This window comes from Manacus candei, unplaced genomic scaffold, assembly GCF_025592945.1.
Source record: "Manacus candei isolate 608988 ecotype Guabito, Panama unplaced genomic scaffold, ASM2559294v1 h1tg000027l, whole genome shotgun sequence".
Classification (NCBI taxonomy): Eukaryota; Metazoa; Chordata; class Aves; order Passeriformes; family Pipridae; genus Manacus; species Manacus candei.
In genome coordinates, this window is record NW_026138075.1 from 679,604 (window position 1) to 696,963 (window position 17,360).

At 35.3% G+C, this 17,360-nt stretch overlaps 1 protein-coding gene across 12 annotated transcripts in view; it reads right to left on the reverse strand.

Moving 5' to 3' along the window:
- Positions 1 to 17,360, reverse strand: part of SHOC1 (shortage in chiasmata 1) — a 48,425-nt gene that overhangs the window by 20,293 nt on the left and 10,772 nt on the right. For 7 of the 12 annotated variants that reach the window (XM_051789270.1, XM_051789269.1, XM_051789265.1 and 4 more), the window contains exons 5-14: positions 16,846 to 17,036; positions 13,923 to 14,085; positions 11,911 to 12,013; positions 11,058 to 11,214; positions 9,676 to 9,783; positions 6,299 to 6,428; positions 5,358 to 5,452; positions 4,682 to 4,696; positions 3,733 to 3,975; positions 2,162 to 2,611 (exon numbers count right to left, since the gene is read on the reverse strand). In XM_051789270.1, the coding sequence (XP_051645230.1) occupies positions 2,162 to 2,611; positions 3,733 to 3,975; positions 4,682 to 4,696; positions 5,358 to 5,452; positions 6,299 to 6,428; positions 9,676 to 9,783; positions 11,058 to 11,214; positions 11,911 to 12,013; positions 13,923 to 14,085; positions 16,846 to 17,036 (1,655 nt within the window). Of the gene's footprint in view, positions 1 to 2,161; positions 2,612 to 3,732; positions 3,976 to 4,681; positions 4,697 to 5,357; positions 5,453 to 6,298; positions 6,429 to 9,675; positions 9,784 to 11,057; positions 11,215 to 11,910; positions 12,014 to 13,922; positions 14,086 to 16,845; positions 17,037 to 17,360 lie in introns of those variants that run through there. The other 5 variants (XM_051789264.1, XM_051789273.1, XM_051789268.1 and 2 more) reach the window with 4 other exon arrangements.

The window sequence follows — 17,360 nt, forward strand, 5'->3', positions numbered from 1 at the left end:
CACAGTATGGGAAAAACATTGAGACACAAAAGGAGATTAGGCCCTATCTGCCTTCACAGCCCAAGAAGTCAGGCACTATCAAGACAGTCTTCCTTAGGGCAGAGAAACAGAGCTGGGAAAATTAGGGTGCTGGTCCTACAGCTCTATAATACAGATTCATAAGAAAGATCATATGCCTCTATATGGGGAAAAAACACATATGAGAGGAAAGACAATGCTGACCATAAGGAGCTCAAATTATGAAAAATACCTCAGTGAGCGAGACTAGAAAAGATTAGATACTGTAAGCCATCCACAAAAAACATGGAACATGCAAATATTAATAAAAAAAAGAAAAAGGAAAATAATTTTCTACCACCTTCTAGCTATCTTTTGCAACTTGTTAGTATTTCTAAGTGGCTGTCCCCTCTTTCTGATAAATACCGATGCATGAGCTACAACTTCTGACCACAAAGCTCCTTCTGACAGTTCTATATCTTTATGTCTGAGAGGAGTTCTTATTGAATAGTTCTCTCCTAAATATTACTGATTTTTTTCTATTTATGAATGTCAGTTTTCTCAGAAAACAAACTGATCATTCAGAAACAGAAGCAAAAGAAAAAATGAATTTTTATTCTAGGTAACTTAAAAAAACCTTTCTGATTTTGAAAAGCTACAGGGGGTTCCAAACTGAATCACTGAACTGTTTATACTACTTCCCTCCTCTATATTTTCTAAAGTAAATATTAAACACAATGATATCTTTGAAAAATAAGCCAAACAACAAAGAGCCGTACAAGAAGTGCTGGCATTTCTACTTTTCAGTTAGATTTAGACTGACCCATAATAAAAGCTTTTCGTTATTACATAAGTATGCAATAATTTATATAATTTCTACATCAATGTGGTAAGACCCACACATTTTAAGGGATTCTCTATATATCAGAAATAATTGCCACACTGGGGTCTTGCCTGTACATATTCTAGTCTGCATTTAATCTACTTAAACCTCCACAAGCCTATTCCTGAATGTAACATAGCTTATCTTTCAGTACATTTGGATGCCTTTTTAAGCGATGCAGTTCTGGTCATAGTTCACTAGATGGTAGCATAAAACTTCAGTTCAGGTACTTTGGTCTACTTGTAAAATTTGTGGTTTTCTGAGGCCATGAAATGTTTTATGCATCTCTACCAATGTCAGTAACAGGTGAATTTTTACCAAGAAATAATTTCCTCCACAAGATTACATAAGCTTTCAATTAAATAAATATCCCAACTCTACTCTATAGGAATTATTGCTGAAAGCTTTTATGTAACAATTTTTTTTTTTTTAATGCTGGGACATGTAACTAAAACATAGATAAAAGTTATTGTTAAAATTCTGCCATACAAGTCCAAAAAATCTTGAGAAATATTCTTTTCAAAATATAATTTTATCCTGAAAATTGAATCTGGAAATATGTCTCTGCTGACCGCTATTTCATGACACAGACATTTCTTTTTAAAACAAATAAGGAAATTCTTCCACTTCTTTTCTTTCTCTGTTGTTTTGCATTTCTGCAATGCTGAACACATAGCCTGAGATTCTTTCCTAAGCATTGTCATCAACAACAACAGGGCTACCAACAACTTTCTGTTTTTCCTAATACCTGTTCTGCTTCACTGTTTGATGGGGTTTGCACCAAGGTAACTGGCTCAAACGAACAACTCTTGTTCATTGTCTAGGTTATGTTGGTTCTATAGAAGTAAGAGTACTGATTTACTATTTGGTAACTACAATGAATTTGATAACTATTTCTTCTCCAGAGAGGTTCGGAGATCTGATTCAGAACATATGGACAGAGGAGATCATCTGAAGTACCAGTTAGAGTTCATCAGAACTGTAATAAACTCATATGTTTATTTTATGTAATACCACTTCCACCACTAAAAAACCAACCCATTCCAAAAACAAAGCACCACCCCAGCTAAACCAACTAACCAAAATCCCCTAAGATATCTAAAGGAAAAAAACGAACAGGTAAGATACTTAGAGGAAAAATCAGCTTCAACTAAGACCAGAAAAATGTCACCATTTACTTCAAAGGATACATCTACTACGATGAACTCGCAACTATTGTAAGTGGTAAAACAGCAAAGAATTAAATCTGGAAAAAATGGCAGCATAAACTGGTTCACATACCTTTTTCAGGTCTATCTACATAATTTTTTTCCTCTCTTTGTCTGAGTGTATGTTTGGATCTCATCATGATAAAGTTGTTCAGATCAGAATCATCGTTGTCCCATTTTGTAGCAAGTGCAAATGATGCAGGCTTTTCACTACAGGATGAGCTGTGTACTTTAGATGATACACCTTTACAGCTGACTGATTCAGATGGTTTGGGAGTTTTCTTTTCTTGGTTTAAGAAACAAATTTCCTCTTCTACCTTAATCTTCCTGTTGTTTCCTCCAGTAAGCTCTCCCCCAGATGTATTTGTGCTGTGAATTTCGGCAGATGACACAGCACGCACAGGCAGGGCAAAATACTGCCTTTGAGTCTGCAGTGACAAGTCAGGATTTACTACTTTGTCCATCTGATGTCTTTCAGCAGAAAGCAGCTCTTGGTTTATCACAGAATTTTCTTCAAGCCATTCTGAAAAATAGAATTTAATTTATTCACTGCAATATAGACCTTTTTCTTTTCCCTCTTCTGGCTAGAGTTAATGACTTTGGATGGTTTATAGAAAAAGCATTTTTTTAAATTTCTTCTTTCTGTCTTCTCAGATCATTAAAATCCACTTTTGGAAAACTTGCACTGACTAGTCCAAAGCGAAAATGCACAATATTGAGACACAGAAGGCCATGCTATTGTTTGAAGAAGTTTTCACCATGGTGTTTACTGATGTTAGATTTCTAAGAAGTGGAATGCAGTATCTTTCATTAGGAAGAAAAGTTACCGGATTTTTTTTTTTAGAGGGAAAAAAAGAAGTAATGAATGTAATCTGCTCCCTCTGAAGATATGCTTCAATAGAACTGCAATTTTTTGCATTATGGGGGTACATCCATCTCAAACACAGTAGCTAAACACTTAAAAATATGTAAAAAGCAGTTACTTGGAACTGTTCTTTCATGAGAAGTGTCTATTTGTTTCACAATATATCATGTTACTGTCAGTCCTTGGAATGCCACAACCACAACTGATGCCTTGCACTCCAGCCATAGTTATATAACAAAATCCGAATAAGGTTTTGCATTTTTCGTTGCAGTTTGATTATAAGTATGCAAAATGGCCCATGAGAAGTTCTGAAGTTATGAGTCAAATTTGAAACCATTGTCAGCATAAAGAAACCTCTGTAGCATCACAAAATAAATAGTTTTCATTGTAACACACACTGGCTTCTGCAGACAGGACAATGTATCTACTTTATTAAAATATTCCAATGCAAAACTACTATTTGTGAAGAAATTCTCCTGTACGAAACTATTTTATTAGAAAATAGTACGGCTGGTGGCGGCTACTCTTCACCTGCATGGTAATAAATTTGTGTACTTAAACGTTTTTGTTCCTACAATTTGTTTTAAGTTTGTGAAAGTACACCTTAATTGCAGTAGTGTTGCTACTTCATTTTGCTGTAAAACATTTTAGTCTCAAAAATAAGAAATATTTCATTTACTTTGTTCTTGGAGATATGTAACTGTCACTGCCTGATTCTCTGATTAAGTATCTATCTTTGCCTTTCTATCACTTTTTTTTTAAAAAAAGAAGATACTTACTTTCTAACTGATACGATGTAAATTGTGTGAATTTTTCTATTTCTGTAGGAATTAAACTGTTTGCATTACTGTCATCCGTATTTAATTGCTCCAAAATTTCTGTGGCTGCTGGATTTAAACCCAAATTAAGCCACCAGCCCTTCTCTAGAGAGCTAAGTATTGATGCTTCTGTCTCAACAGGTAGCATTTCTTGCAGTTCTGTCAGTGAATGATGCTGAGGCACAAGGTTAACAGTCTGATGTTCTACAAAACCCAGAAATAACGTATAATATTAATAATCTAGAAACATGAAACAGAATGTAATTTTGTAAATAAAAGCTCCCAAGTATTGTGACCTACCATATATATCCATATATCCATTTTTTATACTTCCATTTGTAACTCAGTGTCCATGAACAGATTTAAGAGTACTTTTTACTTACCGCGTCTATGAGTAAGGTCAGGTGGGGGTTTAAATTTTTTTCAGATCTAACAATGTGTAGCTGCATTATTAACATTACAAATTATCTTGTGCTGAGGTCGGCGCTGGAATAAAGACCTCCACAACTTTTCTGGGTGCAGCTGGTAAGGTGATTTTATTCTAAAAGTAGCGGGGCAACTGAATGGCTTAAAGGGAGGAACAAAAGGGCACAAAGGAGCACTACACAAAATGGCTCCAGCCTGAAATAACATGGGTAAGGAAGGCACTAGAACAGAAGGTGGGGTTTAGGCAGAGCATGCAAATTACAACCAATCATAGGAGATAGGGGCTGAACATAACCTTATATGGTACTGCGTCAAATATCAACCAATGAAAGGACAGAACATACATACAATACAATACAACACAAAAACTCATATGCAAACCCTACGATTTCCTTATTAATTACACATTTTTATACCACCACAATCTTGTTCATTATGTATGGGTTTACTTATCCTGCTTACAAAGACTTAGCAGAATCCTTACCTGAAAAAAAATGAACTGCAGTAGTAAGGAGCATACTGTACATTATTTTCAACTGTAAATCAATGTACAAGTGAATTCGACAACATAACAAGTCAATATACATAACTTAATCCTGAGACTTGTAAAATGAAGCAAATAAAATGAAATGAAAGAATAATGGTAATTCATATTCTGGTGCTGTCATAAATACCCTGCAGTTTATTTTGGTTTTGTGTATTTCGCTTCCTAACACAAACTCTGCTTTTGTGAATGTATAACATTATTTTCCATTAACCATACTCTTCTGTTGATTAATACACTTTTAAAAACATTATTTAAGGGAAAATAGTACATAGGAAAGAGTTCAATAGATTAACAAATTTCTACCAAACTATTATTACCAGTTATTGTATATAATTAGCAGTAGTGAGCTGAACACTGTCATAATAAAATAAAACTCTTATTTCATTCAAACTACCTCCACAGAAGGGTACATGACATTCTGACTTCTTTGTTGCCATACTGTAACTTTTTACATGCACTAAAAGAATCAGATAATCCAAACTTCAGAGGCTTACATTAACTGGACAATTTTCAATGGCTCGAACAAAACATGTGCTCTGTAATATAACATTATCTTTTCTGCTGTATTTCTCTGTGTACATGGAACTTGTTAACATCAATTAGAAATCCTTACCGACAAGCAAAAGAGAGCTCATATTATCCCGATACTTCTCTGATTGCCATACCAAAGAGTCTAAGTACTCCCTAGAGGGCCCTGTAACCAAAATACTACAAAGAACATAAAAAAAGACTTGTAGTTATGAAGTTTAACAGGATTATCTGTTGAATTTTGATTTATGTAAAACTACCTTTTAAAGATCTACTTTGTCTTTAAATTTTCAGTTAATTCATTCATTCTCCCGTTCATCAAAATGTTTGTTCTTGTCCATACAGAGGAAAAAGGAAAGAGTGAGAGGACCCATCAAGGCTGGTTCACGAACTAAAATGGCACAGAGTGAGAATTCCGTCTAGAGTGTGGTTCCCGCTCCAAGGGGATATTTAAATTCTCTGTGCATTATGTGAGAAAGACAGCAAGGCAAAAAATTCTAGTCTCAAAAACAAGATGAGAAGGAAAAGATGAAGCAATCCTAATCCTGTGCCAGGATGAAAAGGCCCAAACCCCATTATTGGAGGATATCCCCAAAACACAGACAATACTTTCTTCCTGTATCTCTTCTGGAGATTTTGAAGGTGATACTTGTGCAATGTATGTATTTTCCATATTTATAAATGTATACATACACACATATACACACTTGCTAAATACATAAGTATTTACTGTTGCCTACTTCAAAAGGGAGACTGCATTTTCAGGTTATTAAATCCCCCTAGAGAAAGAGGCCTGCAGAGGTGACTGTCATTTCCTTTTTCAAGCTCCCCTGAAAAGCCACGGATACAGCCTGTGCATTCGATCACTCTTTCCCACAAAACACAGTATGTATGCAGGTCAAACAACATAAATATTGATTCATAGTGTTCTATTCATAATAGACTAAAGTTATTTTTTCAATTATTTTGAGGATGTATGACTTAGAGGATTTATGATAGAATTTGTCACTACCAAAGTTTCATTACCTGTTACCAGAGAGAGGAAGAAGTTCTTCCTGAAGTCCTCTGCACAGAAAATTAACCCATGAGCTTTGTTGTCTGCATGGAGGAGTTAAAGGCACTTCCATTTCATCTTTCAAATATGGAATATATTCAGCTAGAAATTACATAATGCCCCAGCCAAAACAAAAATAAAAAATCAAAATCACAAAGCTACCTTTGAATGAAATACACATGCTTACGAATTTTATACTGGTAGAATTTTGTATTAAACTACAAAATATTTTCATAGGACAATTCAGTGTTTAAGCTCTATGCCCCAAATACTTCACATCCAATTTCCAGACAGTTTGGGGATAACAATGTGTAGATTACATTTCTTTAATGTAATTCTGGCTGTATACTCTTCACATGTAAGCTGATTTTTATAATTAAATCATCAGGTACCATGGCTGAGGTCTTGATATTAGGCATTCATGCCTGTTGGCCTTCTTAGATGCTTCCCCCATAAATGAAGTTAATTAGATGGGAGAGAGACTTTGGCTAATGTTATAGTGGCTGTAAGACGCAGATGACTGGACTCAGGAACTTCAAAAACAGTCAGGATTTTAAAGACAAAATTACTCTTTCAAGTAGAATTAGTACGATCACTGAAATGAACTACCACATCTGTTTTTTTAAAGCAGTATGTAAACAAACCTGGCATGTTAAAAGTTCCCTGCAAGTTACTTTTAACCTTTTTTTTTTTTGCAATTGTATCACATGTGGACATATTAATGGATTATTTATTGGTTTTTATTCAAATCAAATTAGGAATTTGCAACTGCACTGATTTTAGTGTTATTTCATAAAAACTTGTGGTTTACATGAGTGTCCTAGAATTCTTCTCTCTGGCATTCTTCTAACCAGAAAGCAGAGGTAACAAAAAACACAGTTGTTCTATGGTCTGTGAAAACTGTCAGAAAAATTTTAAGTAAACCAGTGCCTCTGTAAGGAAAAACATTTGTAACAAATTCCCTATTCATTCTAACAGGCAGCAAGCAGATGCAATCCTCATACACACGTTGTTTGGCCAGTTGGCACACAGCAGGCTATGAATCAGTCACCTGTCCAGCTGCTTACAGCTGCTCCTTGACTGACCTAAAAAGCTGATTGTATGGCAGGAAGGGTAAGGGACAATGTTAGAAAGCCAGAGAACACAAATACCTATCAGAGAAGTAGAAAAAAAAGGTAAGAAATAGAAGTGGATACAAAAGAAAACAACATACTTCTAACCAGTATAATTTCTTTCCCATTTACTTAGAACAAAAAAAAAAGCCCCATGAACTCCTGCTGTGAACTTTAGCTTACGAACTGTTTTTTGTGGGGATAAACAATTTAAGCACATTACTTTGAATAGGGTAGGAGATGATCTCAGGACAGCAAAAATACCTGCCATATCTAAAAAGAACAATTCTCTCTCTTTCAGCAATACTATTAATATTAATTCTTGTCTAGTTATTTTTGCCTTTAAGACTGGAATATTTTCATCAGTTACATTAGATAAACTCTGCTTACTCTCAGAGGTTCATTGATGACTTAGTGAACTCTCTTGTCTCTTAAGCCCTTTATCAATAAACAGATCCTATTCCTAGCAAGAGAGAAAGGCAAACAATGAAAGGTTTACAGAAAATGCCATTATATTATCATTGCTTCTTCTCTGAGTTCAAGCACACATATTTCACTTCTGGTAGCTCATAAACAGCAAAATCAATTAGAACAAGAAGATGGAAGCTGATCATGCCCTAACAACTTAATTTTGCCTGATGCAATGGCAGAGCTAAGGCAGCAAACTGGCAATAAAGATTAATGCAGTCACTTTCTTTAAAAAACAATTCAAAATGATTTGACTTCTTACATCAGCTCCAGTAGAACAGATAATATCCTAGAGAAGATCAAAGTCAACTTATCAAAGTCAACTTGCGTACAGGAGGAAGGTCTCAAAATGCTCACTTAAGCTCCTCCTATTTGTCAGCCTTAGAAGTAAAGAGCAGCTCGTTAGACCCAGATTAGTTTATCATGTTAGGCAATAACTTCCAGATGGAAAGTAAGTTTAACTTTGTCTTGGTGGAACAACACATGGTGGGTTTGCATTGAGCTTTTATATCAGACCCTTTGAACAGATATGATTGCTCCAACCAAAATTCCACTGCAATACAGTATCGGGAGCATGATCCTATTAGCCTGCAGAGGATAACTATCAGTTCAGTTTAAAACACATTGAAACTAAGACAATAAGGGGGTTCTTGATCTGGAGAAAAGACAAGATTTCTCAAGGATTTTAGTAACTGCTGGATGGAAAACTATCAAGTGAACATGCACTGGTTATTGATAATACTGCTGCTGCCCATGGCAATAATGGATAGACTTTTTCCTGGACAGGATATACGTTAGGACGAGAAGTACACATATATTCAAGCATTGCCACTCTGCTCAGATCACATCCATTTGTAAACATCACTCTTTGCACAGGCTCTTCTGCATTTAATTAAAGGTGAAAAATGCCACCAGCATAGCCATTTTTCTACCTCACTTCACCAGCCAACATTTAGCTGGGAATACAGTTGGGCTGGCAAAGAATATACAATATTTTCAAAGGTTACACCTGGAACCTGAAGAAATTTTAACTAGGGTTGGATAATTAGGTTGCGCAGTCATACACCAAACCTGCCCAGCATTGGTATGCACTGTAAACACCATGACTTGAGTTTTCAAGCTATTAAAGGTGGACACATACAAAGGATTTTCAAATGCCAGTGAAGGAGAAGCAAGGATTCAATGCAAATATTCAAGACTTTCAGTTTATTTCTGTGGAAAAGAGCTCTGCTGACTATATGACTTAATTTCTCAATCACACGTCATTACAGAACTGTTTGCAAACCAGAATGTCTGCACAGGAGCTTTGAACATCTAGAAGTTATTACCTCAGCACTTCTGCCTGGATTGTTCTCCACCACCCTATTTTGAAAGCATTTATATTAGACTTTAACAAACTTTATACTGTGCTTTTTGACTCCACAAATTGATGTTAATCAATCTGTCTTGAATTTCATCCTCCCTCTCTAGGTAGATAATTTGCTAGATAAAAAAGATCCAAAAAGCCTATCAAATACAAAATTCATAGACATCACTTGCAGCCAAAAGCAACATGAGGGAACTGTAAAGTTGGTCGTGTTTAGACTATAAAGCTCTGGAAAGCAGTATGGCACTTCTACCTCCTTATAGTGCAGGTAAAAAATAGTAGATTACACAAAGAGAATGTTCTTATCTATACAGTGCATGTCCTCCTACGAACAGAATATAGGAACAATTGCTTAAAGAATTTATTTTAAATATCACCCCTTGATTTATACAGATCTTCCTACCTGACTCACAGAATTCCAGCATACTTGTGCTATTACTGGAGCAAACCTCTTGAGGAATGGGACAGTACTTGGAAATTTCTATGTTGTATGTAATTTCTGCTTTGAGATCTGAAACCAGATTTTTAAAGGTGCCATAAATTAACCATTTATTACATTTTCCTGTCAGAGCATTTTTTGCTTTCAATCTTATTATTGAACCTCCATGATATATTGTTATGAAAAATCACAGTCATGCTTAGTAACCCCAAATGCTGTAGCTGATAAGAGCAGTGCTCAGTCTTATCCCTTAAGTGACAGAAAACCCCCACAATCTAGTATAATCACTACCTGAATTATTCCAAGCTCTTATGACTACAGTGATTTCCAGAACAATTAAGTAGCCTAAATATAGTTTGCTGGGAGTTTGTGTATGTAGATTCTTTTGCTACTAAAAAAGAATGAAAAACTCCAGTAGGTTGACATTTATGTACAAACTCCTCAAATATCCACAGCAGAGCTTGGATCATTCAGCTCAGAACAGGGCATGTACTAAATGTGTCATAAGAATGCAAATCAAACCACCCTAGTCAAATGTACACTTTTAAAAGTTCCTATTTTCAACAAGAGACTGGATTATTTCAAACTGGTGCCCTATCAGACAGAATTCAGCAGACACTCTCCACATTCAGAAGCACGAATCTTCCTTCTTTGAGCTGCTTCCTGCCCACCAAAAAAGTGGAAAATTATTAACTTTTTAACTAAAAAGAACGCAACAAAAGCTCAGGTAATGTTTTTTTCTTTTAACTACACAAAATACTGCCATACAAATCGGTCCATTAGCCAATAACTGTCATTAAAGTTGTATTTATCCATCACATAAAAGCATTTAGAAACATTTCTAAAATTTCTTTAAAGAAATGACTACTGTCATTTAGAGTATTCCTGTTATTCATGGAAATATTTAACCTTTTTGTCCTCAGAAATCTGCTTTTGTGTTTACAATTACAGTGCAACAAAAGCATTTTTTTACAGTATGATTGTACTGCATATAATCCTCTTAGGGATGTCTCTGAAAGTAAATTTAAAAACAGACAGGAAAAATTAAGACTAAATTATTATATTCATGGTAGATCTTAAAGCACAAATCATGGCTCATTTGCATTTGTTTCCGAGATTACAACACAACCATGGATTGAACCAAATGGCGAATAGTTTACTACCCCTTGAGGAGACGTACTCAGAAATCTGGGTATAGAATAGTTCATAGTCTCACCCAGAGGAATTCTCATTTAATAGGCTGTGATGTAACTCAAAAGTGAACTCAATATCAAAGAGCCAAATTGCGTTAAATGTGTTCAAATGAAAGGAAAATCAGGTCAAGCATTAAGAAAACCAACCCTCACGTTCTTTGATCACTTCTTTGCACAGGTCTTCATCAGCCATAGTGTCTGAGGCTACATTTAACAACTCATTCAATTCCAAGTATGATGGAATCTTAGCAGAATCAGATCTACCATTGCTGGGTTTGCTGAACTCTAACTCAAGAGGTAACATGAAATACTGAAAAAATATTAATCACAACAGAATGGTCAGTAAATCCCCTTTGATGTTACTGTATAGTCAAAGCTTTTTCAAAATCTTGAAGTAACTTAATTCTAAACCAATTTCAGAGCTTTTAGGAGAGAAATCTTATGACATTTACACAGTATACACAAAGCTTTGCTCAATATGGAGTAAATACAGTGTTATAGAATTTCGGATTGAGTGAGTGAAGTGCAGAGAGTGTATCTGAACTTTCAGTTCCCAGTAAAGTAAAATATTCATTTACTTTACTGAAAGTTTGTGTTTTAGAATTTTGAAAAATGAAGGAAAAAGTAGATTTGACTTCTTTTTATAAAAGAAGCAAAGCTGGCTCCCCAAATCCTGAAACATAGCTTGGAGTTTTCCCTTTCCCATGCACGTCATGGTTTCCCGTTCTGGTTAATTTGTATTCTTAGTGTAACAAGTACCTACAGTGCCAACACATTTGGAAGCAGGAGAAACAGCTGATCGGAGTGGAAACTCCTAACAGCAGCATCCAACAATTAAAAAACCACCAATAAAAGCAGTGTTTCCTAACCTTGGAAATATGAAGGCTGCGAATACTTTGCAAGTATGAAGAGAATTCAGTAAAATGACTTGCAAGTGAACAAACACCTACCCAAAACACAGAACAACAACTAATATAATATATAGGATGAAACAACAGGATGATACCTCTTCCTCTTTTATAGGTATAGTGCAAAAGTTCTCTTTAATCTCCTGCAATTCATTTTTACTCTCTTCCATCTTCATTTCATTTTGGAAAATCAAACATTCTCTTTAAAAGATCATAAAAGAAAGTAAGTGACTTCTTTGTATTACTTCATGTCTAAGACTGAAAGTCTTAGCAATAGCTTTGATAGCCATACACATGGCAAAAAGTTATTTTTCTAAATCCATGCCTTTTCTAAGAAAGCAATTCCAAGGGATGCTCTACCGATCTGTGGAATTAGCCAAAAGTATTTTTAAGAAATAATACATTATATGCAAAGTAGAATCACTTAATATTGGGACCTGCCTTAAAAAGTTACAGAAAAAAACCCCTCATATTAAAATTGTTCAACACCCATCACATAAATGTTCTCATGTGAAAACACTTTCTGCAAAAGCTGCGTATCTAAGTTTCTTCCAATGTCAAATTTTTTTACTATATATAAAATCTCGGTAATCTATAACACTGACCTTATTTCACTTTTGTCTCCTTTAGTTTCTATTTTCAGAAATGATTCAGCACCAGTGAAGGCAGAGTGTGCTTATTATTAATCAAAATGACATCCAAAAGTATGTTCCCTGGTTTAACTGAAAAACTTTCAAAATGCTTGGAAATAAAACTCAGAGGTGAGGCTACTACTTGCCTTGTGAAGCAAGGATACAAGTAGAAAAAAGATGAAGATTTTTCAAGTAGAAAGAAAAGTTTTCATCAGGCTTGCCACTTGTGGCCACCACACTAACACTATAACGACTTTTTAGGGGGATAACTTCCTCCTCAGTCCCTGACACCACTATTTTCCTGAAGGAATACTTTGGACTGAAGAGTACAAATTGTTCTATGCCCAGCCTCAGGATGCTAACTGAATTTTACCTTAAGTAGAAGTCTGTTTCATTATATGTCTTTGTTTAAATGCCTCTGCATTTAAATGTGTGCTGCACAAGCAGATTTGGGGCCCCACCTTGGGCAGGCTCCTGGTTTTGCTAGTCAACCACAGACCAAGAGGTCAGAGCTGTTTGAGTAAAGGTTCACACTAGCACTTTTTATGCCATTTCTGAAAGTAGGTGCAGAATCTGGATCATGTTATCTTCACTAGGTATTTACAGTGTTCACACTTGCACATAGTTTTATGTCTGAAACTCAGTGTGAGATTAGGGCTCATTTTAAAAAACAGGCCAACAACCCCACTCCTCCCTGTTCTGTTGATATACAGGTACAGTTAAATCAGTTAAAATTTGCTTTACTTTTCTTGGGAATCATGTAACCCTACCAAGTGCAAAAGAAGTGATACAAGTCATCCAGACATGAAGTAAATCATTGCAAAATTTAGCCAGACTTTATGAATGCACCTATACAACCAATATATTTAGGAAATACTAGGCCCATTTCTAATACAGTTTACACCAGTTTAATGTATCAGTTAGTTCAAATTCGTGACATTAGACATTATTCAACTAAATTCAATCAACTCAGTAATATGAAACTGAGTAAAACCATAAAAAAATAATATTTGAATGTGAAGAAATACAATTGAACTTGAAGAAATACAGTTCAACAGTGCAAGAGCATGGATTTGCTGACAGTATGACTGAGATGACAGAAAGAAGGAATGTGGAAGCATGTATAAAATCCCAGTCCAATTAAATTTAGAGGCCTTTTACTGAGAGGGCATCAGTAAAATCAGTTTGAGGGAGGACAAGGTCCCTTAAAGATGTACATTTTTTCAGTATTCCAAAAGTAAAATCTTGAGTATGCTTCACACTTACAAAATGCAAAAGTGACACAATTTCATTAATCCAGTTTTCTTAATGCATATAAATTTCATCTGAGTCATTTTTTCCTAAGTAAGAAAAAAAGCTGAAGTCTTTACCTGTTGCAAATATAAACTAGTTACAAAGTTATCATTTAACAGATGTTCCAATGTCATTATACACAGATTATTTTTTATGTTCAATATTACACATCAACTTGTAGGTACCTGAAAATGTTCTCTTCTGTTAAAATCTGTCCTTCAGAATCTAAAAGGGGATCTTTCACTAAAAAAAACTGTAGTCTGCTCAGAAGTATAGATAAAGTTGGCAGGTTTTTACGAAAATTTTCAAGATTATCAATAAAGGTAAATTCCTCTTCCAAATATAAATCTGACGAAAAATAAGAAAAAATATGTTATAAAACAATATAAATGTAACAATTACCAGAATAAAGAGAATTGTGGATCAACTTTTAGAATACTATAAGTGTCAGCAAAAAATAAGTACTTTCTGCTTTAAATATTTTGGAATTTTAAAGCTTTAAGCACAACAAAGTCTAGACTTCCAATGGTCCACAGGATAAGCTCTGGTTTTCTTTTCCTTTTTTTTTTTTTTTATTTTCTTATACAATGTCTGTCTAAAAGAAAAGGTATTTTCCTTTCTTTCCCATGTTTGCATTTTCAACAAAGAAAGTTCTACACATGGGCCTGGGCAATCTCAGGCCCACCTACAGGCTGGGTGGAGAAGTGACTGAGAGCAGCCCTGTGGAGAAAGACTTGGGGCTGACGGTTGAAGGAAAACTCAACCTGGGCCAGCAGTGTGCACTCGCAGCCCAGAAATCCAACAGTGGCAAAGCAGGTGATTCTGCTCCCCTCTTGGAGCATTGTGTCCGTCTCTGGGGTCCTCAGTAGAAAAAAGACATGGACCTGTTGGAGCAGGTCCAGAGGAGGGACACAAAAATGATCAGAGGAAAGGAACACCTCTCTTATGAGGAAAGGGTGAGAGTAATCGGGATGTTCAGCCTGGAGGAGAGAAGGCTCCAGAGAGACTTTACTGCAGCTTCTCAGTACATAAAGGGGGCCTATAAGTAAGATGAGGACAGATTTTTTGACAGGTTCTATTGCAATAGAACAAGGGGTAATGGTTTTAAACTAAAAGAGAGATGATTTAGATTAGATATCAGGAAGAAGTTTCTTACAGCAAGGGTGGTAAAATACTGGAATAATTTGCCCAGACTGGTGGTTGATGCCTCATCCCTGTGGGTGCTCAAGGTGAGGTTGGACAGGGCTCTGAGTGACCTGAGCTGATTACAGGGGGGTTGGACTAAATGACCTTTAAAACTCCTTTCCAATCCAGGCTATTCTATGATAACAGGATTCTCTGGACTTTCATTTCTTCTGTGTTTAGATACCACTCTCCTGACAGAACTGAGGCAGTAACCACATCCCTGTTTGATGCAATCCCTCACATTTGCAATATAGTATACACAAATATTTACATACACATTTTACATATAGATAATACACACAGAAGGGTAAAGTGAGGTTTTTGTTCTTTCTTATTTTTTACCAACATGGAAGTATCCTCATTCCTACATCCCCCTTTCATTCCTTGGATGACTCCCTATCTGTAACAACCTTCCTTTCCTTCCTAGTGGCTGGAAGTTGTAGATACTGATTATGTTCCCCCCTCTAACTGTTCTATGCTGCTGACTCAGATTCCCATAAAGAAATCTATCAATTAAAAAATAAATGCCTCATTGTAAAATGCCTCTGTTTAGAGAGATGAACATTCAGAAGAGGCTACTAAGGCTTCTAGGAGCCTATAAAGCTAAAAGTAGCTCTAATAAAATAAAAATGACATTTTTTCTGATATGCTACAAAATCCCTGATCTATTCCTCTTCCTTTTCTTTAGGTAACTAGGAAAACAAAGGAGGAGGCACCTCAATATTCAATCAAATAGTGGTTGCAAAATTAGGTGCTAAAATCAATAAGAAAATAAAGACTACTTCAATGATCTAAACTCGCATCCTCAAATATCTAATTTAATTTTTGTTAACTCAAAGAAAACTGGACAACTCCTAATATACTAACATGAAATCAAGTCAAATAAGGCACAGCTTTGGCCTTGATTTGCATTTATTTTCCTAATTTAGCCATAGTTTTTATTCATTTTTTTTTATTGTAAGGAGCTATAGTATCTAAAGTGTATGAAGAAAGGGGGATTTTTCCAATTAATCTAATTATTCTAATGTGATTAAAATATTTTAATTACTGCATTTCTTTGTTAATTTTAACACATTTTTACCTGTTACTCCCTATCTCAGGAAAGCATGTCTAAGCAAGTATGCACTTACATGTGTACTGAAGGGCCCTCCTGAAGTGGAACAGATACTACCATATACCTAACTGCTTTCCTAATATAGAATTTTACAGCTGAAGTACCAGGTAGAGTTTGAAATTCACAAATTCCAGTGCTTGAAATTCACAGGAAACTGAGCTGAGCTGCTGCTTTATGATTCTAGGAAGTGCAGTTTCACATTTTTAAATATGCTTATTTTTCAGAATTGTGACTTGAATGCAATATCATCACTTTCTTTGATTTACAATACAGTTGAATCAAACACTTTCTCAATATTTGGTTTTCAGTGATCAGAATTTGTTATATCTGTTAGGGTGCTAATAATCACAATTTTCAGAAAATATATAGGGACACAACCCAATTTGAACAATCACAGCAATAGACTTGAAAAATCCCAGCAACAAAGTGGAAACTGCTTACTTCTCATTCTGCTTGATGTGGTCAAGGAAAATGCTTCAAGGATCTAATTTTATTGATGTATAATGGATCATTATAATTTTGTTCAATTTCTGATATGATCTACTTATTGTGATACTTTTTTGGCACCTTCTGCCATATATTTGATCAGCCTTAAACTTCTTTTGGTTTGCATCTACCTTGAACTGCTAATACAAGCCCTGCTTCTCCAGAGAATAAATATGCCTTCAGTGGTCACACCTTAGGCAACTGCAAAGGTTTGTGATCACTCAGACAGCTTCATCAATGCCTATGGAGCCCACACAAAAAGTTATGGAAGTTAACAAGCTGATTCTATCAGAATTTAGAAAATAGTGAATTAAACATTTTACCTTGCCATGGTTCTCTAAATTCAGTGACATAGTAAGTCTTCAAATATTTTTCTTGGGTGGATTCTTCCTTAAAAACTTTATTCATAACTAAAAAGGGTTCTTCTATGTCAGTCTGAGAGCAGGGATTTGAACTTGGAATAACCTCCATTAATTCATTACTAATCTGGAGCTCTACAGAGGAGATAGGTTTCCTAAAAAACAGAAAAAAAATCTGACACTTAAGCTGTTGTAAAAGTAACGTCATAACTTCCCTGACTTCTCAGTGAATCAACAGCACTCATAAAGATACTCTAAGAACCCTGACAATCACTGTATTCACTGAAGAAGATTAGAAATTGTGGAGTTGTTGTCACTATCCACTGGATCCACTGTTCAATTACATGTTCAGTTCTTTCCCAAGAAAAAACCCTTTAAGTTTACATCCAGCATTAAATTGAACAAAAAAATAATGGCTGGAAAAGAGCATCAAATCTATTAATGTCACAGCATTTAGCGCAAAAATTTAAATGTATACT